Raw genomic sequence first — 25,772 nt, forward strand, 5'->3', positions numbered from 1 at the left:
CAGTGTGCGCAGACGCATGCCTCTGCCCCAGCAGGGCCTCCACCCAGCCGGGCCCATCCCACCTGATGGTGACACTGGCGTAGCTTCACCTGGACAGCAAGCAAGGCACTGCCCAAAGCGCATACATACTTCCTTCACCAAAATTCTACCAAAAAAAAAAAAAAGGAGCTTCTGATAAAAATACATGTGTTCTTTCATCAGAAGGATCAAGAAAAATATTTGGAAAAGAGTGAATTAGAAATGTGGGTAAGAAAGCACCTGAGGAATCACTCACGCACACACACACCCACCGCAGCTTGCAGCCCTCCGGACGCTGTGCAGGTGGCCCAGGGAAGCCGCGAGGCAGCCTTGCCCAACCACCAGCCCCTCCGCAGGCCCAGAGTCAGTGTTAAAAATAGCAACAGCCAGGCCTTGTTAGGCTTTCTGCAGAGAGGAGCATCTGAGTGACCTAAAAAGGAATCACATCCTGCACACAGGCCAGTGGAAGCCTGATGGGGCCGAGATAAGGAGCAGAAAGGAGACAAAAGAATTTCTCGAGAGAAAAACCACTGCTATTTACCAAGTCCACTTGGAAAACATGCTCATCTGGAAGACCCTCTGCCCACCTCCAGCCTGGGGCAGCAGGGGCTTGACCTCTGCAGGCACAGCCACCCTCCCCGGGCTTGGGGGCTGTGCTGGGTGGGTGGGGGTGGAGGCCAGGGGCCTGTCCCCAGGAGGAAGCCCAGACCCAGCTGCCCACGGCCCTGATGGGGTGCCCTCCCGCAGTGCACAGCGTGCACATGGCCGCCCAGCACCTCCCCCCACGGCCAGCACACACAAGGTCACAAGCCTCGTGGCCTCGCCAGCTGACCAGCGTGAGGTCTTCCGGAGCCTGTGTGAGGCCGGACTCAGGCTCTGCGTCCAGGATGGGTTTGGCCTGGCTGCCGCCCCAGCGTGTGAGGCTGGAGTTTCCTCCGTGCGTGGCAGCAGCCCAGCCATGCCCACAGCTGACCGCAAACACCAACCCACCACCCCCGGAGGCTGCACAAGCCACCGTGCTGCACACGTGCACGCGGGTCTGCGAGGCTGGGCAAGAGACCATTCCCATTACAGAACCAGGAATGTGGAGCCCACGCTCCACATTCAATTCAATTTCAAACAAAACTTGTTGCTTTAGGACATCAAAGCTCTACTGGAACTGGTCAGTTTTAACTTAAAAAGCACGTTCACCCAACTGAGATGGGGAGCAGGAACAAACCGGGTCCTTGGCAGATACGGTGAGGACTCCCAGCTGCTTTACCCGTGCTCACCTGGCTTTACGCTGACCCCAGGGGCCAGCAGCGGCCACAGCCCCGCGGTCACCACACGAGACACCTCAGCACCCCTTCCCAACACACACCCACCACTTCCGTGAGGCCCCTTCGTTGAGCCATTTCGGCTGGAAAGAGACTGTGATCCCAGGACCTAAAAGACTCCCAGGGCCCACACCTGGCTCTGACCTTCCCGGTCAGCTGCCCTCCTGCCCCTCCCGGACCCCTAATGATCATCTCTCCTGCTCCTCCCAACCTCCCCGTTACCCCTGAGCAAACGGCCTGCGCTGAACTCGAGTCAGTACTCTCCAGAGCCCAGCAGGCCCCAGCAGACCCTGCGCCTCCTCTCCGTCCTGGGCGCTAAGGACTCACTTCCAGTCCCAACGCTCCATAGGGGTTACCACCAACGCTGCCAGGAACCCCAGATCCTGGATCCAGGCAACTGAGGACTCCCGTCTCCTACTGGGTCCACAGGCCCCACCCCGGCCCACTGGTCCAACCAACTTCCTCCTTCCTCACGCGGCCCAATCTGTCGGCAGGCGGCTGGCCCTCGACCGGAACGGCTCAGTTCCCTCCTGAGCCTCCCTGCCTCCTACCTCCTCCTCCCCCTGCCTGGTGCCAGGAAGCCACACCCAAGCCCCTCCCAACGGCTGCCCTGCGTCGTGGAACCCTGCCCATCCATCCCTAGCACCCTGCGGGCCACCTTGCCCCTCACTCACCCCAGGCCTCCCGACTTGGTGGCCAGCCCAGCCTTTGGCACTGCAGAGGCTGGGGCTCCCGTCCTGTGGCTGTGTAGCCTTGGGCACATCTCCTGACTCAGCACACCTCAGTTTTCTCATCTGTCGAGCGGGACCACAGCACAGGTCATGCTGTACTCCGGGGAATAAGGGCCCAGCCTGGTAAGGACCTATGGCTCAGCAGCAAGGACCGACTCTGGACAAGCCCTTTGAGACCGAAGGAAATGGGGGCACGTAGGTAACGCGAACTTAGAAATCACCTGGGATCCCACAGCCAACCGTCGTCTACACGTGTGAACTGAACACAGCCGCAAAGGCCTGCGAGGGCACGACATCACGAGCTACTTCCCAGGTTCCGTGGGCATGAGGCTGAGAGGCGGGGTCTGGGAGTGCAGGATGGGCCTCCATGGCTGTGAGTGAGGGTCTGCATGCCCTCGCCCACCCAGGGGGGGAGAAGGCACCAGGGTTGGGGGTCAGAGCAGCTTCGAGATCCCCGTAGCCTCGTCTGTGTGCGCCGGCAGCCAGATGGGTCCTCTGTGGCTGTCAGCGGCAGACAGGAATGCGGAAGCGCTGCTGGGCTGGACAGTGACAAGGGGCAGCTCACCGCGTCTCTCCCCTCCCATCTGCCACGGTGGCGCCCAAAATGCGCCAGGGCAAATCGCAACGTGTTGAGGGTGTAAAACCCGTCAGGGGTGGCACGAGAGGGCAGGTGGGAGGGGCCCCTGACTGCACTGGCCGAGTGCTAGGTATTAACGCAGGGACACGTTGGGTTCCCCGAAACGTTACTAAAGCTAATTCCCTCCTGTGCCTAGAGATCTGGTACCATGTGCTCTCAGGACACTCCTGGGCAGCGCGGGGCTCGGTCCCACAAGATGGACTCTGGCCACCCTCCTGTTGGCGCTGTACAAACTCTTCCCCATTTGTAAGACCTCTTCATAAAATTTTTAAAAACCGCAGTTTTGCAGTCCGATCCAGCAGTCCTTTCCTCAGTGACCTTCAACTATCGGAACTTGGAAGAGAAGTCCCACGCAGCCAGCTGGGGCGCTCTGTCCCCCGCTCCCCAGCACACGCAGGACAGGCCGGGTGGGGGGGCAGGGCCACCGCTCAGTGCACCGCGGTCCAGCAGGCACTTTAATCCACGCTCACAGCAGGCCAGGCAGTGGCACCGCGTGTTACCAGCAATGCCTCCGTTGTCCCTTACGAGACCTCAGGGTGTAGTTGCCATGGCCGTGAGGCGCACAGAGAGCGTCCGCCCTTGCCCGGAGCCACACAGCCAGGAGGGGGTGGCCCATCAGCCCTGGGCTGCCATGCTGTCTCTTACTGGGGAGGTAAGGCAGGCTCGGAGCTCTAGGCTGTGCCCACGGACGTGCAGACAGGAGTGCATGTCAGGAGGTGAGGCACGTCATCAGCTCTGCTTTCAGAGCTTCTATCTGAGATTAACTTGTAGAAAAGCACCATCCACGCTCCCCGAGAGCGCACTGGGGCTGCTAATCTAATCCACAGAGCGCTGTGACCCGCGGGACAACAATGTCTCAATCAGCACCGGCAACAAAGCCCCCGGGTCACAGGCCAGGCCCTCATCCCGAGCCACGCCTGTCCCCGCCCTCTGCCACTGCAGGCCCACGGTCCAGCCCAGGCAGCGTGCCCTACACCCGACTTCTCCAGACCAGCTGCCGCACCACAGCCAAAGGTCTCACGCAGCTGACCTCTCCCCAGGGTTTGGCCAGTTCCTAATTATGATGAATTCTAATTCGTCAAGTTTTTTTTTTCTTATGAATTGTGCTTTTGGTGCGTCTAAGAAATCTTTGCCTAATTCAAGCTCACAAGGATTTTCTCCTAAAATTTCTTCCAGAACTTTTATAATTTTAAGTTTTATATTTAGGTCCACAGCTTACTTTAATCTTTGTGTACGATGGAAAGTATAGAAAATTTGCGTGTGTGTGGGGAACAACAGACGTCCAATTTCCCAGCACCACCTGCTGAACACGTGTCCCTTTCTCTCAGGAACCGTGGTCAGCCCGGGCCGATCGCCGGGCCGTACTCCTGGGTTTATTTCTGTGCCACTGATGGAACTCTGTCCTTCTGTCCTCCCGTTACTTTACAATAAACCTTGAAATGAGAAACTGTGAGTCCCTAAACTTTTGGCTATTCTAGTTCCTTTGTCTTCCCATATAAAATTTTAGACGTATTTTGCAGGCTTCTACCAAAACACCACGCAGAGATTTCAAGGGGAACTTCACTCAACAGGGGCTCAGTCAGTGGGGAGCAACCGTGCTAGCATCACGGAGTGTCCACCTCACGAACAGGGCGCGCCGCCCCATCTTCTCTCACATCTGGTCTCCTTCATACACGGGTCACAGGTCTCAGCACACAGCGCTCCCATGCGCGGCATCCGTGCCACGCCCCTCACTCCAGCACGAGTGCCATGTCACATCTGACATGTCTGGTGTTACAGCTGACAGGAAGAAGGTGTTTCTGTATGCTGCCAACTAAATAAATGTGCTCACGCTTGCAAAGTCTCTGTGGGTGCTTCACGAACCCCCAGCAGCGTTGTATGTTCACCCACACAGGGAGTTTTATTCCTTCCTTTCAAATCTTCATGGCTTTCATTTCCTTTTCTCACCTTACTGCACCTGCCAGGACCCTCGGGACTGCAGTGAGCACGAGGGGGACGCCAGGCGCCCCTGCCCTGCCCCGGTGGGTCTGCGGTCAGCTGTGGGCTCTGAAGATGCTCTCTACAGTCTGGGGGAGGTCCCCTCGGTTCTTAGTTTCCTGGGAGTCTTCATCAGAATTAGTTCTAGAATTGTGCCAGATGCTTTGTCTGCATATACCAAGATGACCGAATGGCTTTTCTTTGTGAATCTGTTGACACAGTGGATTTTACAGATCTCTGACTTCACAGGTGATGATGCGCTAACATTTTGGTATGTTGTGTTTGTGTGTGTGTGTTTGTGCGTGTACGTGTGTGTGCGTACGTGTGTGTGCATGTCTACGTGCATGTACGTGTGCGCGTGCGTACGTATGTACATGTGCACATACGTGTCTGCGCGCATACATGCATGTACATGTGTGCACGTGTACGTGCATGTGCGTGTACATGTGTGTTCATGTACGTGTACGTGTGTGCATGTACGTGTGTGTGCACTGCTTCACACCGTTGGCGTCGTTTTCTAGTCTGCATCTGTTTCATGGGAGACACTGCATGTACTTTCAGCAGGTAAAGCCTCCACCTGCTGTGGTGTCGCGAGGAAGCATCACCTGGGCTTCAGTCTTCCTGGAAGTTTCTCAACAATTGTGATTGTTTCTTGCTTAAATGTTTGACAGAACTTGCCAGTGAAACCACACGCTCCTGGAAGATTTTGTCAGAAAGTGTTGGGCAAATTTTAATTTAACAGAGAGAGGGCTACTGAGTTCACTTTCTTCTGACTGTAAGCTTTGATGCTTTATTTCTCTAAAAATACGTTCCTTTCATATAAATTTTCAAATTTATCAGCACAGAATTGCCTATGATATCCCCTTCTTAACTCCTTAATGCCTGCAGGGTTTTTAGTGATGATGCCCCATGCCAGATTTCTGAAACTGGTGATTTTGTCTTCTACGTTCAGAAATTAGATGTAGAAAAGCAAATTAAATCCAAAATAATCAAAAGAAAGGGAAAACATAAAAAGCAGAAATCAATGAATGAAAAAAAGGAAAAACAATAGACATAATAAAACTCAGAGCAGGTTCTCCAAGATCGACAAAACTGATAACCCTCTAGCCACGCTCCTGATTGGTTTTCTCCTCTGTAGGGTCCTATATCCTTGCCCCCTGGTAATCCCTGATCGGTGTAAACAGTGACCGTACCCTCCACCTTGCTGGGTGCCCGCCCGGAAATTACCTCCAGTGGTAGGTGGGGCGGCCGCAAGGCAGCTCTGACCCTCTCCGTGGTCACTGCCTGGCCCAGCCTGGGGTCTGATGTTTGAAAACCATAGTTTCACAGATGTTCCCTGGTTTTGATTTGTTTAAGGTGAGAGGGTAGGTCTGGTGCCCATTCCTGCAGGTTACCTGGAAGAAGGCACTGCTCATCACCTTACTTTTTCCACTATTGTCAGGAAAACTTGAAACGGCAAACAGCATGTCCAGTTGAGATCCCTGATTTAGGTTCTCTCAACCTTACTTATCACTGAGCTGTTTCACAATTCTGTGAATTCTAGAACCTGATAGCAATGCAAATGATTCCTGACCATAGGAACCCAGTGTCTGCTGGGAAGAATGGATTACTGGCCCACTGTTCACTTCTTAGGCAGTCACTCGGCTGCTGGGAGAATCTGGCTTTGCTCTGCGGAGTCTTGTTTGAAGCAGGTCTAACACCTCACTTTTCTTTCCTCTCTCACTAATAAGAAATACTTATGATTTTAAAAATCTTCAGTACTTGCTCAATTTATATTTGTATGATGGACATTATAACAGTTTTAAAATTTATCTATAGCTTCACAGTAAACTTGAAACAACCTCGGAACCCATCAACAGAACAATGGCCTGTCCAGCTAATGAGATACTCAGAAGCCAACAAAATAGTGTGCATTCATTTACACAAACTTCCCAGCTTACCAAAAAAAGAGTAAGCTGTAAAAATACATGTATCTGCAACCTGCTAAGCACGGTCCCCCTTCCCCCGGAGCACACAGCCAGGGAGACTCGCACTAGGGCGTGAGCGTCAAACCAGAGGCAGAACAGGGTGGGGGTACTGATCTCTACTTTCTGCTTTGTGCAACTTCCCTGCACCGTTATCGGAGAAGGAAGTGTCAAACACACACCATGCGCCACACACACTCCTAGGCACTCAGAAGAGTGAGCAGGACAGCTCCCTGCCCCAGGAGCGTGCCTGCAAGTATACCATCACCACAGAGGGAGAAGAGTTAGACCTGACTTCCCAGCAGCCTCGCCCGCAGCTCGGAGAGTTCAGAGTGGACCCGGGCAGCGGGATGGCTGCTCCTGCCCATCCTCAGGTGTGGGCATGGTCCCCTCAAGAGCCTTCCTGAGAACCCCAACCCTGGGCAGGCCACTTCCTTCCCAGCACCGCCCTGGGCTGCCCGTGGGGCTCTCCAGCTCTCTCTCCCGTGTGATGGGCGCTCCCAAGGGCAGGGGGTGTCTGGCCCACTCGCACCTGGCATGCTGGCTGGCCCTCTCGCACAGTGGCCTCTCCCTCTCCTTGAAGGGGCAGTGATGCCATCATGGGCACATCTCGTAACCTCATCCAACCCTATTCACCCCCTGAAAGGCCCCGCCTCACACACTATCTTCAGCACAGGAACTTGGGAGAGACACGAAGATCGAGGCCAAGGCAGACGTGGAGCCCGCATTTCTAGGGGGAGAGACAAATACCTCAGTACCCGACAGACAGAGACTGCAAGTTCAGATGGTGACGATGAATCCACGGGGCACAATGAGAGTGTGGGGGAGGCCAAGAGAGTGACCTGGAGGCCAAAAGTGTCAGAGGCTCATCAGAACTAACGATGGAAACACCTGCAGTATTCTCTCCTGCTCCCTGCATCTTTACGGTGAGCAAAGGTTACAGAAAAAGCAAAGATTAATCCACGGGTTCTAAAGCACGAATGTCGTATTCAGTTCTGTGTTTAAAAAGGCAGTGACCAGTACCCCTGGACCTCGAGGTCCCTCCTCCCTGAGCACCGGCCCTTGCTCTGGGCGGGGCCCGCTCCCTCTCTGCTCTGGTGATCTGGCCGATCACCTCACTGACCCAGTCAGCCTGAAATGTGTCAGGGGACTTCCGCTAAATTTTTATAAGAATCATCACTGAAAATTCTCTGTCACTGAAATTTTTTCCTTCTGAAGAGACTTGTGCTTATAAACCAGGAAAAGCTGCACCTCCATCCAGTGCACCGTCATGCACGATCCTTTCTCTCCCCAAAGGCTCCAGACTCCGGGAAGGACTCTGGGAAGGACACCAGGGGCTCTGGAAACAGAGTCTGAGGAAAACAGCAGGCCGCCTGCCCCTCTGGGTTCCAGGTTCCGGAAACAGCCCAACATGGCTCGTGTGCAGCGAGGAGGCTGAGAAAGGGGGAAACACCTGTGGTCTGCGGTTTTCCAGGGGTCAGAGTTCACAGAAAGCACAGCTGCCCAGCTCTGAACTCACTCGCAGGCCACTGGTAGCCTGGCTGCCGCCGCACGCCCCAGGAACCACGTCATCAATAGAAGGGCAAAGCTTGCGAGTGTGCACTCAAATTCAGTCTGGGGCTGTCGGGCAGGGTCTCTCACCGAGGACGGCACCCCGCACCCCCCCAGCGTGGGGCCACTTACTTGCCCCTCCAAGCTCCAAGACGTGCACCCAAAAGAGATCTCAAACTCTGTGTCCACCTCTGAAAGGCACACAAACAGGAGCTGCAGCTTCACATGGCAGCCACTCCAGCCCAAAGGACACAGGCCCAGAGAGCAGGACGGGGGCACCGTGGGCAGAGGGGCCCCGGAGCCCATCCAGCCCCTGATGGCCCTGCCTTCACCCACTCGGCCGGCTTCCTGCCCAGAGCTGACCCTGGCCAACAGCTCTGGCAGGCCTGAAGCTGGGCTGGGGGTTCCTGGGCAGGGCAGAATGCTAGAGGAGGAAGGGCTGAGGGCCTCCCAACAGTCTCCCACCTGCCCATCCCAGAAGGGGCTCCTTCCAGAGCTTCCCTCATGTCCTCGGGATCTGCCTTCCGACCCTGCCAAGAACCAAGCAGACAACTGGCAGACAATACATGTGGGACAGGGAGGGAGGGGCCTCACCTCCAAACACACCAGGAGGACACACCTCTCTGGACACAAGGGATGAAAACGTCTGCCCAAGGCTCCTCCCTCCGGGGGCCTGCCGTCTCTTCCAGAGTCGAAGCAGCATCTGCCGCCACCCGCCACTGCACTCTGAGCCTCCAGTGGCTGGGTCACATGGCCACCCTCGACACCCGGCGTGGACAGTGGAAGCCTGGAGCAGCCCACTGGCCCGTTTTCACAGGCCTGTACTCAGGCCACCCTAACCCAGGGCCCAGACAGTGCCCAGAGCAGGCAGGACACAGCCCATGCCCAAGTGGACCTGCTGCTGTCCAGCCCCCCTGCCCCTCAGACCTCAGCCTGCCGGACCCGAAGGCCAGGACGAAGGGAGGCCCAGGGCCAGCCCCAGTATCTCTTGCTGTGTCCTGTTCCCAAAACACCCCCACTGGCTCAGCAGTGCCGCAGGAGGGCAGGGGATAGCCCCCGCTCCTCCCCCACCGCCCCACCTGCACCCCCTCCTCCCAGCTGCCCTCCGGGTTGTGGGCCCCTCACCTCCTGGCAGGTCCAGTCACCCACAGCCCCCGCCACACTGGATGCCAGGCCCCTGGGCTCCTCTCACCCACAAGGCCTCCCCACGCATGCCCTGCCTCAGAGCGGCCTCTCCAGCGCCCTACCTAGGGATCCCAGACACACACGAGTCACGTGCTCAGCCCTACTGCATCGGTCATCCTCACTGCCCTGCAAACACCTGAGCTGCCCTTGGTTGAGCTCATGCTGTGGAGCCCAGCTGTGTGTCCACTGCTCCGAATCCAGTCCCCAGCATCCGGCACAGAACTACCCACAGACCAGGGGCTCCACCAATACCTGCTCAACACCCAGTGCTGGAACTGGCCCCTCATCCTGCCAACGCGTCCCCCTCGAGCCTGTGACCCAGGTCCACCTCGCCCCAGCCGAGTCTCCATGCTTCCTGCCCAGACCCCACAGTGGCCCCTCCACGTGGCTTTGCCACCTTTATGCTGCAACCACAGGACCCTCCTGAAAGGCACCCTCCTGTCCCCAGAAGCTTTCAATGGCCTCCCCCTCGAGTAATGCAGAGACCCCTGCCCTGGGCCTCGGAGTCCTGGCCAGAGGAGGGGAACCTGAACAGGAGATTCTGAGGAGGAACGTGACGCCCACCACAGCCAGCCCCGCGACAGCGCAAGCCCACACGATTCGGACAAAACACGGTTTCCACAAAAACGAAGTACTCACGGCATAAATACTTCATCTGAGAGAGCGTGCTGTCACCAGCACTTCTTACCTGATAAAATTCCCGAAGCCAGTTCTTCTGTAGGTTTTCTGGCTATAAATTAAGAAGAAAAAAAGACAGTCAGACCACGGGCTCAGTCCCAAAGAGCCACAAGCAGAAGCTAACGGTCTTCCCCAAGACCTGCCCCAGGCCTCACGGTGGGGACCGGCGGGGCACAGCCCGCGGGGGGACCTCCCCCCCAGGAGGGAACCCAGCTCCGCGGGGCAGGTGGTCCCGGAGACAAACCGCTCCAGGCAACAGGCAGCACCCAGTGTCCACACCCAGCCCTTCGCCCTGCTCTGTCCCCACAGGGGTCGCGGGGAGGGACCGCCCACCGCCAGGCTGGGGTCAGCCGCAGGATGGCACAACAGGTGCTGGCTGAGGGGAGCCTCTGTCCTCAAGGGACAGGGTTCCATGTGGCCCTCGGGCCGGCTTCCAGGACGAGGCAGGGAGCAGCGGGCCCAGAGGGTGGGCTTCAAGCCCCCAGTGCCCTGGGGAAAGAGCTGTCTCCTGTTTGCAGGTGTCCCTGCTGGGGGTCGCGGACAGCCGGCCTCCAGCCGAGAGGGCAGGTGCCCACCCAACCCCAACCACGGACAAAGCACTGAGAGGAAGTGTGGGCGAGACTAGGCAGGAAGGCATTCGATGCTCTGTCTGCAGGATGACAGTGCTCTGGAGACCGGGCACAGGACGACGCAGACGCACCAACACCACCGAACCACACACTCACGATCGTGACAATGACAACCTAACACCATGTGCTTTCACCACAGTTCGGTCTCTGCCCTGAGCCCAGATGCACCCCACGACCCAAAGTCGCAGCATCCCTGGCCGGCTGCCTCTGCCAGGGTCCTGAAACACAAAGTCATGAAGGGAAGGAGCCTGGCTGTGGAAGGACAGCCTGCAGGCCACCGGAGGGGGTCGCTGAGGATGGCCCGACACAGGCGAGGCCCAGGGTCCAGGCAGGTGTGGGGCCTGCTTGCCACCAGGACCAAACTCAGGGGGCCGGCCCAGGGCCAGTACCTCCCCCCAACTCTCCCAGCAAGCCCCTCAGACCCCACCATCTTCCCTGCAGAGGAGCAAGGAGGAAGCTGCCCCCAAAAGATAAAAACTGGGCAGGCTTGGGCAGAATGAGCAACGAGCACACGGAAAGGTGTAGCGCATCGTCTGCCGGCTGTGGGACAGACGCCACGGCACACCCAGCGGGACTGCTGAAATCAAAAGGGATGACGGTGGTGTGGGGCGGATGTGGAGGAACGGGAGCCCACAGATGCTGCGGAGATGTCCGGTGGTTCCCGAAAGTGCGGAACAGTCTGCTCGTGATCGCGTCGACACGCACACAGAATCAGGCACCAGCACTCTCGGGAGGCGCTGGTCGTGGTCGCCAGAAGGTGGAAATGGCCCAAATACCCACCCATGGATGAATGGATGAACAAAGTGTCGTCTATCCACACAAGGACCATTACCGGACCCTAAAAGGGAACAAAGCCCAGATACCTGCTACAACATGGGTGAGCCTCAAAAACACGACGCTCCGTGAAAGTAGCCAGACACAAAAGGGAAACAACACGTGAGTCCACGTTCGGGACGGCCCACACAGACAGAAAGCAGAGTGCTCAGGGGCACCAGCTTTCCTTGGGGGTGGTGGACTGCAGTGGTGGCCGCACAGCTCCCCCACGGGGAGCGCCGTGCCTCAGGCAGGAGAGGAGCAGCACCGGCCCTGAGCGGCCAACGGAAGGGGACCTCCTGTGCCAGGGCCCGGGAGATGCAGCCGGGAACCAGCAGCCCCTGCCCAAGCCCAGCCCAGGCCTGGCGAGCACAAAAGAGCTGAGGGCAGAGCTGTCCCCTCTGGGGAGGGTGCAGAGGGCACACGAGGGCAACGGCCACCTTTCACAGCCTCGAGACAAAGGAGAAGACCTAGCCGCACAACTCCTGGACCAGGACACAGCTCCCGCCGCTGCTCACGAGGACCCGCCCGGGACGGACGAGAGAACGCCAACGCTACTTTTTTTTCTTCATTTCTAACACGGTTATAATCACTGTACCTTACTTTCATACTTTTAAACTTAGTTTTAAAAGCTTAAACCAGAGACAAACAATGAAAGTGCTCAAGACACAGTGACAACACTTTAAATAACCACTGGTCACTATACTCAACAGTAAGAGGGAATGACAAACAGGGAAAACTATTAGTGGATTATATGAAAGCTGCAAGAAAAGCTGCTACAAATAAGCCAGAAAAAGAGCAACAGTTCAAATGTGCCCCCATTGCGTGCACACGCACACACGCCCACATGTGCACACACACATGCACACAATGCACACGCACACACATGCACACACACCTGCTTGGGAGCCCGGAGGCCCCAGGGCTGGACAGTGCAGATTACAGAACGTGTCCACTGACACAGGGATCAGCAATGTTGAACAGACCCTTCCGTGAGGATAGAAACGTGCTATATTTGCATTAGCCAAATTTGTACTTGAAATGTGGTTGGTGTGACTAAAGAGCTGAATTTCTTTTTTTTTTTTTTAAGATTTTTTTTAAATTTATTTATTTGACAGAGAGACAGCGAGAGCAGGAACACAAGCAGGGGGAGTGGGAGAGGGAGAAGCAGGTTTCCTGCGGAGCAGGGAGCCCGACGCGGGGCTCGATGCCAGGACCCTGGGATCATGACCTGAGCCGAAGGCAGATGCTTAACGACTGAGCCACCCAGGCGCCCCTAAAGAGCTGAATTTCTAATATTACTTAATTTTAAGCAGTCACGTAGAGTTGGTGACCACATTACTGAGCAGCAGCTCTACAGAAAAAGAAGGGAAGCTTAAGGCCCCTATAATGAAGTAAACGTAATGTTGACAACAAACGTGGAGAAGACAACACACACAAAAGGGGAGAAACGTCACACCTACCCCGCTTACAGCCATCAATACAAATACCCCAAATTAAAGAATGTAACAGCACATTCAGGATTCACACGCCACAATCGGGTGGACTATTCCACGAATGCACGGAGGGTTCGACATTAGGACAGCTACTGATGGAACTGGCAGTCCTGGTTATGGTTACAGGTAACTGGAAAGGTCAGTCAGGACTCCAATTACAGCTCGAACCACAAAGGCGTGTGAGTCCCACTCCTGTCCTCACACGGACTTCTCTCGGGCCTGCCAGAGAGCTGGAGGGCTGGCAAACCACCACCCCAAGTCCAGAGAGACAGGAGAACACAAGACTTGCGGCCCAGACCTGTTCTCCTGGAGGAGAAGATGCTGGAGCCAAACCCCAGTGGGAAGACACCAATGGTCACTTGATAAACTGCTGCAAGCCGAGTGCAGACGGGTGTGATGAGAAGCTCCTCAGGACCACAGTTTCAAGGAGGGTCCCATGTCTGGGTAGGTTTTTACCTGCAGGTATCTTAGCAGGTACTCACTGTCTAGATCAGAGAAGGATCCCTGGAGAAAAGACCGTCTCCTGGCTCTGGCAGGGGGACGGGAGGAGGAGCCACGGGGAAACACACCCAGGGCGCTATCCACACCAGAAGCCCACCTTGCTGGGGAAGAGACTTTAGCAGCACCTCAGCCCACCCCTGGAAAGGGTGCTTCCCCCCAAGCTGCCTGCCTATCGCATGGAAGGGACAGACGAGGGGGAGCCCCGTGTGGGGGGCACAGTACAGGGACACGGGCGCACCAATGGTCCGGGACTTAGGCACAGACTGTGGAGCACTCCTTTCCCCCACACCAACAGGGCACTGGTGCAGGGACAGCAGATTCCAGCCCCATAGGGCACGACACAGACCACCGCAGAGGAGTCCTTAGGGAACCCCAAAAATGAACATGAGGACCCCAATACCACAGCTACAGCACACAGTGAACATGGCCCAGAACCTCACCAGATTAACAGAAGGCCTCCTACAACCTCAGCTCCTGTGACCCAACTCTTCAAGTCCAGCTTTCAGCAAGAAATTACAAGGCAGACTAAAAGACAAGGGGAAAATAACAGTGTAAAGACAAAATACATTGGAATCAGACCCAGTTATGACCCAGATTCTGGACCCGTCAGAAAGGGAATTATTCAGAGTAGACTACGGGCTCTGATGGAAATCATGGAGAGCACAAAAGGACAGATGCAGTGTGCGATGGAAACTCTAAGACAGAATCCAAAAGAAATACTAAACATCAAAACCACTGTGACAAAAATGAAGAAAGCCACTGATGGGTTCATAAACACACTGGACATGGAACAACCAGCGAGCTTGAAGACACATCAACAGAAATCCAAAGCAAAAATGCAGAGAGAAGAACATCCAAGAACCGAGAGACAATCTACCATAATGAGGGCTTCACAAGAAGACAGAAAAGAGTGGAACACACTTGTGAGGTACTAACAGCTGAGAATTTTTTCAAAATTAATGACAAACCCAAACCACAGATACAGGAAGCTGGGAAAACACTCAGTGGCATAAATCCCAGAAAACGTACTTGCGGGCACACAGTATTCAACCTGCAGAACGTCAACAACAAAGAGTGTCTGTGATGAAGGAAGAAACAGGTGTGTACCTAATCCACAAGGAACTGGGACAGGAGTTCTAGAACCTTCTGGACAGCCACGCAAGCAAGAAGAGAGTCACGAGAGATGAGAAGGAAGACCACCAACCCAGGATTCTGCATCCAGCAAAATTATCTCCCCAAAGTTAAGAAGAAATAAAGATGTTCTCAGACAAAACTGAGGAAATTCATCACCAGGAGACCTGCCCTAAAAGTAATGTTTTAAAAAGTTCTTCAGGGGCGCCTGGGTGGTTCAGTTGGCTAAATGACTGCCTTCGGCTCAGGTCATGATCCTGGGGTCCCAGGACTGAGTCCCACATCGGACTCCCTGCTCAGCAGGAGCCTCCCCCTTCTCATGCTCTCTCTCTCTCTCTCTCTCTCATTCTTTCTCTCCCAAATAAATAAAATCTTAAAAAAAAAAGTTCTTCAGGGAGAAGGAAAATTTATAGGTAAAAACTGCAGATTTGCACAAAGAAACATGGAGAAGTAGTAAATCAAAGTTCTCCAATAAAAGTCTGCAAAACCATTAATGACCCAGTTTTAGTGAACCGGGAAGTGGCTGTCAATTACCGTGGCGTCTGCACGCGCCCCACCCTATGTGCACAGAGAACCCCTCCCCCGGAATGTGGGCGCCTGTGAAAATGATAAGGTGTCACTGCCCCGATCAGGTGACATCAGTGGCAAAGGTAATTAAAGCCCAAGAGGAGCTGATCTTAAGCTAACCAAATGGGGCGTTGTCCTGGGTCGGTCTGGCCTTCTCGGACATCGGGGGCGGCACTTTACAGGAGGCTCTAAAGGTCGCGAATGGGGAGCAGAGGACTTTTACTCTGCTGTGGCCTGCAGAAGCAGCCTGCCCAGCGTCCCACCGCAGCAAGGAAATGACTTGTGCCAAAGTCGGGGGAGCTCAGGAGCGCATCTTGCTCCCGATAAGATTGCGGCCAGGAGGGCCCAGACGTCCCCCCACAGAAACGAGAGAGACACGGTGCTTGTGCCGAATCACTGAGCTTGCGGGACTCTGCCACACAGTGCAGAAAACTAACACACGTCCTCAGCATTACAAATAGGTGTGGGATGGGCACGACGAAATAAAATAAATGTCACTCTACATGCTTCAGCATTCAGCTTTTGCTGTGGTGTAAGGTCTACGGCGAGGCTCTAATTCAAAAGCGTGCCCTCACTGTGAACCCGCCGTCTGGCGACAGGCTGTTGAAGGTCCGAGTGGCCCTGGTCCCTGAGAGCTACCGTGTGGCTAGTCCGTCTGCTGACCCGCCCGCCTCAAACACCTACCTTTATCAAGTAAGTATTTCCCTCACGTACTCAAATAAATGGCTCTAAATATTTCCTTAATTCACTGGTTTTCTGGTGTTTTTTTAACTCAACAATAGATTTGGGTTTATATTTATCCTTCTTGCGTTACTTCAGTTTATGACACAGTGGTAGTATGTCTTTTTGATGAAATGTCTACTTTTATTATTTCTTGTTCAGGAGCAACGGCTTTGCACGTCACAGAACATGTGTTAGGCACACACACTCACGCCTTGCCCTGGAGCCCATCCCTGTCCTGTGGGGAAACGCCGGGCGCACCTGCCAAGCTCAAAAACGGGGCGAAGACCCTACACCGTGGAGACGAGAGCGAGAACAGCGAGAGGGCTCACCACCAGGAAGCTGCAGGAGATGTGACAGCACGTGGGAAGCACAAGGGTCAGTGACAAAACTAAAAGAAACATAAAAGAATTTAGGAAAAAGAGCAGGATGTAAGATTACGATACGGCATTGACAGCTGTCATAAACAGGAACCACCACCAAATGCTGAGAAAGAAAATCCCATTTACACCAGCGACAGTAAACAAAGATAAAAGTCAGGAATACATTTTTAAGTGTGGAAATTCTGCCCAAGAAACTGAGCAGGACCGCTCTGGCAGAGGCAACCCTGGGCCGAGTCTGAGGGACAACACCCTGGCCCTCAGGGACGACGGCCCCGCGCCACGCACCGCTGGGCACAGGCCGCCCTGCACACCAGCCGGCGAGGCCCCACGGCCCAAACTCCGCATGCCAACTCCAAAGTTCACAGGGCCAAACTATGACTCAGAGTCCAAACACCATTGCTAAGGAGGACAACACATTCTGCCGCGGTTGGGACCATGCGCAGAATGGAAGGACAGATGTCAGATGGACTGAGAACACGTGCCCAGTCAGCCATACATGAAGAGCTGATCTTCCTAATACTGAAGAAGTCTTAAAAGATGTGATACAAAAATGAGCAAGAGACCCAAACAGAGGAATCCAGAAAAGATCTCCAAGTTTGCTGACATGTTTGAGAAGATGTTCACCTTCTTTCCAGACCAGAGCCTGCCAGCCGGGCGTCCTGGGCGGAGCAGGGAGCGCCGGCACTCCGTGTGGTGTCCTTGCCCAGCACGCCTGGCCCACACCCAGCAGGACACACACGCTCCGATGGAGGAGCACCCTATAGGCAAGTGGTCTCAGCACACCACTGAGTCAGCACCTAGAACCACACACCAAAGAACCATGATCTCCAGCTTAGCTGTGCCCCCGAATACGTGCTGGAGAAAAGCAAAATTTGGTGACAGAGGCCCTTGGAGGCAACTGGGTGCCGTGCCTGCAGAAGGAACGCAGACCCCTTCGTTTCCAGGAGAAACGGCCCCAGTGAGAGGGTCACGTGCTTGGATGGGAAACCGTCCCACTTTGTGACATCTTTACAACCATCATGATGCTCGCAATTACCTCCTAAGGCCCCCCCCTCCCCTGCCACTGGCCCTGCCCCGGGAGGCCCTGGGCAGGATGCAAGCAGGGAGCAGAGGGCAGCCCGGGGGTGTGGCCCCAGGTCCCCGGCAACAGCCTGGCCTCTCAGCAAACACACTGTTGTTCACCCGTCTCTGCATCCTGCAGGGGCCATCCCGACAGACACTGTGGCAGTCGCCCCCCAAGGGTGGTAGCGTGGCCAGCCCGGAGAACAGCACTGGTCCTGCGGGCTCACCCCGCCGACACTGGCCAGCAGTCCCAGAGTCCGAGCCACTGCACATCCTGGCGTCCCTCCGGCTGAAGTCTGCCCCGCTGGCTGCCTGCACACCCAGGCTCTCCACCACCAGTCCCAGCTGCAACCCCAGCTGCAACCCCCTGCCCCGAGTGCTCCCCGCTCCTTCCCCTGTGACCCCAGTCATCTTCGGACCAGCTACAGGGAAGGCTCTCAGCTCAGAGTGCAGCACAGCAAACCTGGCAGGCATAGGGGGCCCCGGGATCCAAACCCCGGCTCCCCTCACAGGGGGCAAGGCCCGGCCCCTCCAGCCCAGGGCGCTGGCAGGAATGGAGATGCACAGCACGTGCACCCAGCTCCGGGAGTCCCCGCCCCACAGCACGCCTTCCCGGCGACAAGCACCAGAGGTCCCTGAGCCCACACAATGCCTGTCAGCCACCCCAGGAGTGTCCAAACCTCAAAGGCCTTTCTCAATTCAGAGATCCTGCAAAGTGAAAAATATACTTCTCAGAATCCATGAAATGAGGCAAAAATGTACATGTTCAAATCCATGAAACACAAGGAAAATGTACTTAACATCCATAAAGTAGAGTAAACACGCACATTACTGCAGAATGTGTGGTGCGTGGGGCACTGAGAGAACTGCGTGGTGGCCCGTGTGCTGTCCATCCCCCCTCGGACTTGGGTCTCAGCCCTCGGGGAGGCTGCAGGTGCCCCGACGTGGACGACTAGGCGACAGCCACTCTCCCCCACCCCATGACACCACAGGTGCACCTGTCTGCCCAGGGAGGGCAGGGAGCGCCAACCCTGTCCAGTCTTGGCTGTACTCTCCCGGCTGAGACCAGTTTGTAAAGAAGGGACACAGGGACCCCTCCCCCCATCTCTCTCTCTCTGTGTCTCTCTGTCTCTGTCTCTGCCTCTCTCTTGCTCATGTCCTCATTGCCTGACCCTTGTAGGCAGCAAACACAGCAGGTGCTCATGCTCACACTGACTAAGCCCAGATGTATCGCTAAAACCTGTAGACACATCTGAAAGGAGGACCTCCTTAGGAAGGAAGCCAAGGCCTGGGCTGCGCAGAAAGCAGAAGCAACCATCACAGGAGGGAGAGCCCCACCCACGGTGAGGCCAGAGGATGGACAGGGAGCAGCCCCCTGCAGGGCTCACCTGGGGCGGGAGGGCAGGGCCATCGGGACAGACCTTCCAGGGAAAGGATGAGCACAGCAGCAGGACACTGGGAAGCTCGCCCCATTCTGAGCTCCGCGCCCACCTCCTGAACCCCGTCCAGCGGGTGGTGTCCATACTGCCAGCTGGCTCGTGTGGCTCTGGCACGGTTACTCCAGCAGGACTGGGCTCAGGGCAGGCGAGAGCTCAAAGCCGCCTTGACCCGTGGCAGTCCTGCAGGCAGCATCTCCCACCAGCTAGCATGAACCTGGCCAGTGGTGGCCACAGCACCAGTGTCCCCAGACTGCGTATGCCAGCCCAGAAACTCAGTTTTCTCAAATACTTCCTTAAAACTTTCCAATACGAGTCATTTAAGACAAACAGGGCTCCTGAAGCCTGTGCACACAGCGGGCCACGGCCTCCCGGGGACGCACCCATGGGGTGGGCTCTGGTCCACACTGCCCGATTCCCCGGGAAATCCTGCCCCACGCCACACGCTTATCCCTGAAGAAAACCGTTTCCTTTCACAAGAAAGGAAATCTTGTCTATGCATTCATAAATACCATGAGGCTAAAAATAGTTTGGTAAAAGGAAGCAACGGTGGGCCTTCCCCCAGTGAGGAGTGCACACAGCGCAGGGCGGGGCGGTTAGGGACGTCCTGGAGAGGAGCAAGGACAAGGGCCGCCCGTGGCCTGCACGCAGCAGGGCCCAAGCCTCCTCTCGGGACACGGTTCCTTCCACTAAGGCTGACCGAGCAGGAGCGTCCACAGGAAAGTGGGATGGAAACAGCAAGAGGTGTTCCCATGGAGGACAACCCAGAAATACTCCCTCTCCAAGTAAACAACAGCCAGCTCGAGTCTCTGCGAGTCATGCTGAGCTGCTCACAAACACGTGTGCCCTCGAACCTTACTCCACTGGGAACAAGAGCTTGATGAATTTTACCACAAAATAAACATTTCCCCTCAAGGGTGGCCTGGAACATAATATATTCAAAATGACAACTCTCAGTCACTCAGGATCAAATTTTAAGAAATAAAGCAGGTTTAATTTGGAATAATGGTCTATACAAATTGAAAGGACCTGCCTCGTGGGCACCTGCCATGCAGGCCAGCCATCGGGGCTGAGACCATTTCTCAGCAGGGACGTGCGCACCTGGGCCTGCCCACCAGATGCAGAACAAGAGGGCCAGCGGGAGACCGTGAGGCAGTGTGACACGTCAGCATGGGAACGTGCCTGGCCCCGGCCCCAGCATGCCCGCCCGTGGACGAGGGCTCCCCTCCCCCGCTGCACTCCTCCCCCATCGGGCCTCTGGTCGGAATGCCCCGCAGGTGGGCGCTGAGGAGGGGTGGGGCCCTCGCCCCACAGTCCGCACCCCTCCGCCAGGCCCTGGTCCTGCTGCCCCCACACCGGGGCCTCGGCGGGCAGAGGACTCAGACACCGACCTCCACCACCCTCCCCGTCCCTCCTCTACCACCAGCAGCCCACGTACCACGTTGTTCAAGTGGCTTCTGTGTTCTCTTTTCCAACTAGGTTTACAAAGACCAAGAAGTGAAGAACGTTAAGGTGCCCACGGCCCCCCTGATGTCACACCTGCAGGCTGAAGGCAAACCTGTGTGAGGCCACGGAGCGGGGCGGGGCTGGGGAGGGAAAAGGGGTAAAGCTGGGCACACCCCGGGTTTGCAGATGGTGAAATCTGAACCTCCAAGTTCAAGCTGCGCATGTGTGTTTGGAAACACGAGAGGAGAGCACGGGTGGGGAGGGTCTGGCGGCGTCCGGCGGGGACAAGCACCTCTCCAGCCAGTCCGCAAGGACACGGCTTTTCAACGGTGAACCAGACTCACTGCAGACATTGTGGGAAATTCAGCACCCAAAGCAGAAGGTACAGTTACAGCCTCCAATGCCGTCAGTGGGGTTCCCGTGCCCCGTCGCCAACCCCCCAACGACTATGTGGTCGCCGTCACCTGCCCTGCAGCACGTCAGTCAGACAGCCTGCAAAGCGCCCCATGACAAGTTACAGAGCCGGGGGCACCACACCCCCACGTCCCCCACGAGCAGGTGAGCGCAGCAGCCCAGCAGTGGACCAGGAGCCCCGCATGCGCTCCTCACAAAAAGCTGAGCACATGCCCCCATTTCCCTCTACGAGGGCACGTACCTCTGCTGCAGGAGAAACCCAAAAGCAGTAACTGAGAGTCAGAAATGCTGCTTCTTCCCATGGAGGGTCGAGAAGGCGGAACACAGGCCTCTCGGAGCACTTTCCTCTGCCCAGTTCCCAAATGCCATGGTCGATTCTGACTCGCTACGTGACAGGGTGTCCACACTCCCATATGTCATCATTCATCCACACACAGAAGTGTGGGTTTCAGGTTCACGTGGCCCGTTCCCTACTGTGACCCCCATGGAAGGGCGCAGTCCCCCAGGGCCGTGAAGAGGGGACCACAGCGCCGCCTCCCCGTCTCCCCACTCACGCAACTGGGGAGAGGTGTCCTCAAAGACAGAGCCAAACTCCATGCAGGTCTTGGTGGGTAAACATCAGCTGTGGAGGGGACAAGAATTCCCAGGAGGAAAAAAATGACATAAATGCAGAGTTCGGGGGAGAACAGCAGTGTGGTATCTGAAGAACACGGACACAGCCCGAGGTGCATGAAAAAGTGACAGAGAGACATGTCCCCACTCAGGTCAGAGCCAGGTGCCCAAGTGAGTGCCCCTCCTGACCGCACGGGGGTTGGGGCGGGTCACAGGCTGAACCTCAAGCAGAAGTGCAGGCGGCAAGCGATGAAGAAAATCAACAAAAGTAAAAGCTGGCTCTTTAACAAATTGAGAAAACTGATAAGCCCCCAGGTAGAATGATCCTGAAAAAACGGACACAAGTGACCAATATCAGGAACCAAAGAAAGTTATGAACACAGGCCCGACTGTGGACACATGGGTCCCGGGGACCCCGCCAGCCGTGTCACAGGCCACAGATCAATATGGGAAATCTCATGTGCATGTCTGTACGACAACAGACACATGGAAAGTGAAATGCTTAAAAATACTACTTACAACTGCACAAAGAACACAAATGACGTAGGAATACACTTAACAAAAGACACGGGCCTCTAGGCTGACACCACCAAACGGTGCTGAGATGAAGAGCTAAGTAAATGCAGGCACCCGCGGTCTTTGCAAGCAGGAGACCCAGCCCCGCCAGGACATCAGCTCTCTCCGCTCACCTGTGGGTCCCCTGCAGCCCCGCCGCAACTGCAGCAGGCTTTCCGCAGGACTGACCAATGGCCCGGGAAACCTGTGCGGACACGCAACCAGCCGAGGATGCCCAAGGCAGGGTGAAGACTGAGGCCAAGGCCAGGCCCCACTAAAAGCCATCACGACCAAGGAGGTGGTCCTGGACTTACAACCAATGAACACATCAGCACAACGAACAGAGTCTGGAAAGTGACGCACACTTGCACGACGATTCACCACAACAACCGTCGCCGCGACCCACTGGCGGTGGGAGGGCAGATGCCCACAGGGAAAAACACACCCCCACCGCTACCTTGCAATGAACGAAAAACCTAAAGATAATACATAAAACCATACAGCTGAAGGAAGCAAAGAGAAGAATGTCCTCACAAATTGGAGGGAGGCAGATTTCTTAGGGCACAGAGAGCAATAATCATAAAAAAAAAAAAATCACAACTGAAAACTGCTGATCAGTGAAATCACCACTAAGAAAATGAAATGGCAATAAGCCAGTCCATAAAACAGGTATCTGACAAAGGACTGCTCCAGGATATACAAAGTTCTTACGACTCAAACAATTCAATAAAAAATAGACAAAGGATAGGAACAGATTAACTGTACCAAAAAAAGACATGCAAATGGCCAACAAGAACTTCTTGAAAGCAGCCCAACATCGTCAGTCATCAAGGAGACGCACGTTAGAAGAGCAGTGAGACACCACCACATGCCCACCAGCATGGCCCACATTTACAAGACCCAAACCCTGACCTCCATCAGTGGTGAGGAGCCCCAGAGGTTCCGGACACTGGTGGTGGGTCATAAGACAGCGTGCATCGCCTTGGAAAACGTCCCACCCGTGACCCACGAATTCCACTCCCGGGTGGAATTACCCAAGAGAAATAGAAACATGTCCACACACAGATTTGCACAAGAATGTTCATGAGCCTCTGCTCATAACAATCAAAATGTGGAAAGAGCCCAGTGTGTGTGCCGGCGGGAGAAGAGCTAGACAACCCAAGGTACGGCCAGAAACACGTACGAGGAACAGTCCCCGGCGACAAAAAGGAGCAAACTGGTGCTGGCAACAAGACCCATCTCCAAACCCCCAGGACAGATGGACACAACGGAGCAGAGCTGTTGGGACCCACTGGCAGGATGCCCCCGGATGGCTAACCTGAGCTAGAGGGAAACGGGGCCTGGCTCCCTGGCGGGGAAGATTCTGGGGCGACAGTCACATCCTGCACTTTGATAAAGGTTTGGGTTAAACGTAAGCACTTGTCAAAACTCAGCAAATGTACATTTAAACTTGTACACTTCACCGCATGTAAATGTTCTATCAAAAGAAAAATCCACAGCCATATTGAACTCTGGCTAATGACACTCCTACTGGGGTATTTGGGGGAAGCGGACTGGCGTGGGTAATTTCCTCGGAAGTGCGTGAGGGAAAAGAATGATCAATGGACGGAAAGACAGATCAGTGTCCTAAAACAAGTGCAGGAGAACGTTCATGACAGAACCCAGGTGCTTGATACACAGTATTAGCGGAAAAATTCTTTCAACTTTATTGTATGCTGGAAATTTTGTAATAAATGTTGGGAAGGAGTTTAAAAATAAACAAGAAAGGCCTGAGGTTGACGGTCTGTGAGGCCCTTTTGGTGACTTTTTCCACAAAGTGCAGCCAGCTCTAGGAGGCAACAGGTTTTGCGTTTCTCTTCCTCAAACAGAATCCACTGCACGCTGCCCTGACTCGCCTCTCACACCCACCAGTGCAGCCCGTGAGCCTCAGGAAGAACTGATCCAGCCCAACCCGGAGCCGCCAGTGAGACCCGCCAGCAGGAGACCGTGGCCAGGGGTAGGGTCTCTGCAGCAGGGGACCCTTCCCCGCAGCCCGTGCTGGGACAGAGGGAGCTGCCCCCGTCACCCTGGACAGCTGTAGGGTGTCCACGAGGGAGACCACGGAAAGTCATAGTCATGAAGCAGTCGAGCCCCAAACATCCTTCCGCCAACAATCAGACATGCTAATTCTGAGTCTCATTTTTTTAAATCTTAAAATTCAAGTCCAAAATAACAAGTCTAAAAATAGGGCCCCTGTAAAATAAACACATGTGAAATTCTTCCGGCTCCTTCCCTTTTCACTGTGGCAACCATGACAGGGCCACACCCCGGGCAGCGCCAAGTGTCACCTCCCCACCGAGGCTCGCAGGGTCCCTGTGCTGCAGGAGAGGGGCGGGGCCAGGCGCTGGCGATATGTGCATGGCCCCCAGCTGCGGGCAAGCCCGACTCTCGCCCAGAACCACTCCCGGAGCCCCATGCGTCCCATCTGGGCATGACAGGCTGCAACAGGGAGGCAGAACAGGGGGCTCACGTGCTGCAAACGCCCTGGCTGGCGAGCAGATGGGCAGTACACAGACAGCATTTCCCGGGGCACAAACCCTCCTTCCCCACATGCCAGGCACACACCACAAGCACCGGCCCCTCCATCCGCACCTCACTGAGTCGGGGGCCCAGAGCGCCCCGCCCTGGGCCGTGGGCAACTTCCTGCCGGCCTCCAGCCACGCTCACAAGCACAAAAAGCACGGAGCTGCTGAGGAGCCGTCGTGGCCCCGGGGGATGGAGAGGGACAGGAGCGAGGCACACGCAGACCCGCACAGTGCGTGTCCCGTCCCCCTGCACCTGGGCTGCTCTCAGACCAGCTCTAAGCCCTCCGGGGCCTCGGACACCCTGGGCCCGGGCTGGGGAGTTGGAAGCATGAACACAGGGTTCACAGGAGTACAGGGCCACTGGCAGCCATGCCTGTAGGGCACGGGGTCATGGGGTCACTCTGCCTGGCCTGCAGGGCACGGGATCGCTGGCACTGGGCCTAGAGGCCGTGGGGTCACTGACACCTGCCTGGCCAGGCTGTAGCAGGGCATGAGCTGGGGGCCACAGATCAGATGCACAGGGATGGCACGGCCCCCACCCTCCAGACAGCCCTGCAGGGGACACCTGCTCCAACGGGCTAGAGGAAGGAGCATGGGGCATGGGCAGGGACCAGGCAGCACAGGGGCAGCGGGGGCCAGAAGAGGCCTGAAGGACGTTGACATTCTCCAAAATTCTGAAACACACACTTTGTACACATCAGATACCCAAAGCAAAAACTAAAAAATGTTTTCCTGCAAAGAAATTATAAGTGAACTCATAAAACGCCCTTTTCCAAAATGACTATTAAGGACAAAGAAGGAACCGCAGTAAAGAACGTGTGGGCGCACGGAGAAGTGCGCTGGGCCTTTCACGGAGTGCAGTGACATGGGTCACGCAGGGCGGCACCACACTGAGCAAGCCCCACCTGCCCCCAGAGGTGGAAGCTTCCCAGACACAGTGAGAAATGCTGAAGGCCGTGGAAACGTGACCCCACACTGGACGGGCGGCAGGCCACAGAGAAGCCCAGAGCAACTTCCTGCAATGAAGCTGTCACTCAAGACCAGGAAACTCGTTCCCACCCTGCTTGTGGCACGAGTCTGGACACCATGTCCCACAAGGCTGTGGCCTCCCTGGTGTCCATCAGGAAAGGATCCCAGGAGTGCAGCCCCTGCGGGCACGCAGCTCTAACAGAGGCCACGGAAACAAATCCACCAAATGTGGAAGCGCTTCTGTGCTTAGACACCGAGGTGGTGCAGAGCGGCCCCGGCACCCTTTAACACAGTGGGACTGGAGAACCTCTTGAGGGCAGGTGGCTAGGAAGACAGTCATGCAGACTATGAAGTCTGCCTCCTCCACCTCACACACACAGAGGATTCTGGAAGCCAACCCAGGGCAACCCAGAGCCT

At 55.8% G+C, this 25,772-nt stretch overlaps 1 protein-coding gene across 6 annotated transcripts in view; it reads right to left on the minus strand.

Moving 5' to 3' along the window:
* INPP5A (inositol polyphosphate-5-phosphatase A) overlaps positions 1 to 25,772 on the minus strand; it is a 172,075-nt gene that overhangs the window by 109,908 nt on the left and 36,395 nt on the right. For 5 of the 6 annotated variants that reach the window (XM_088019925.1, XM_028119874.2, XM_028119876.2 and 2 more), the window contains exon 2: positions 10,068 to 10,109. In XM_088019925.1, coding sequence (XP_087876051.1) covers positions 10,068 to 10,109 — 42 coding nt within the window. Of the gene's footprint in view, positions 1 to 1,661; positions 1,778 to 10,067; positions 10,110 to 25,772 lie in introns of those variants that run through there. The other variant, XM_088019926.1, reaches the window with a different exon arrangement.

Source organism: Eumetopias jubatus, unplaced genomic scaffold, assembly GCF_037043125.1.
Source record: "Eumetopias jubatus isolate StellerSeaLion01/CBP00866 unplaced genomic scaffold, mEumJub1_p1.0 scaffold_17, whole genome shotgun sequence".
NCBI lineage: Eukaryota > Metazoa > Chordata > Mammalia > Carnivora > Otariidae > Eumetopias > Eumetopias jubatus.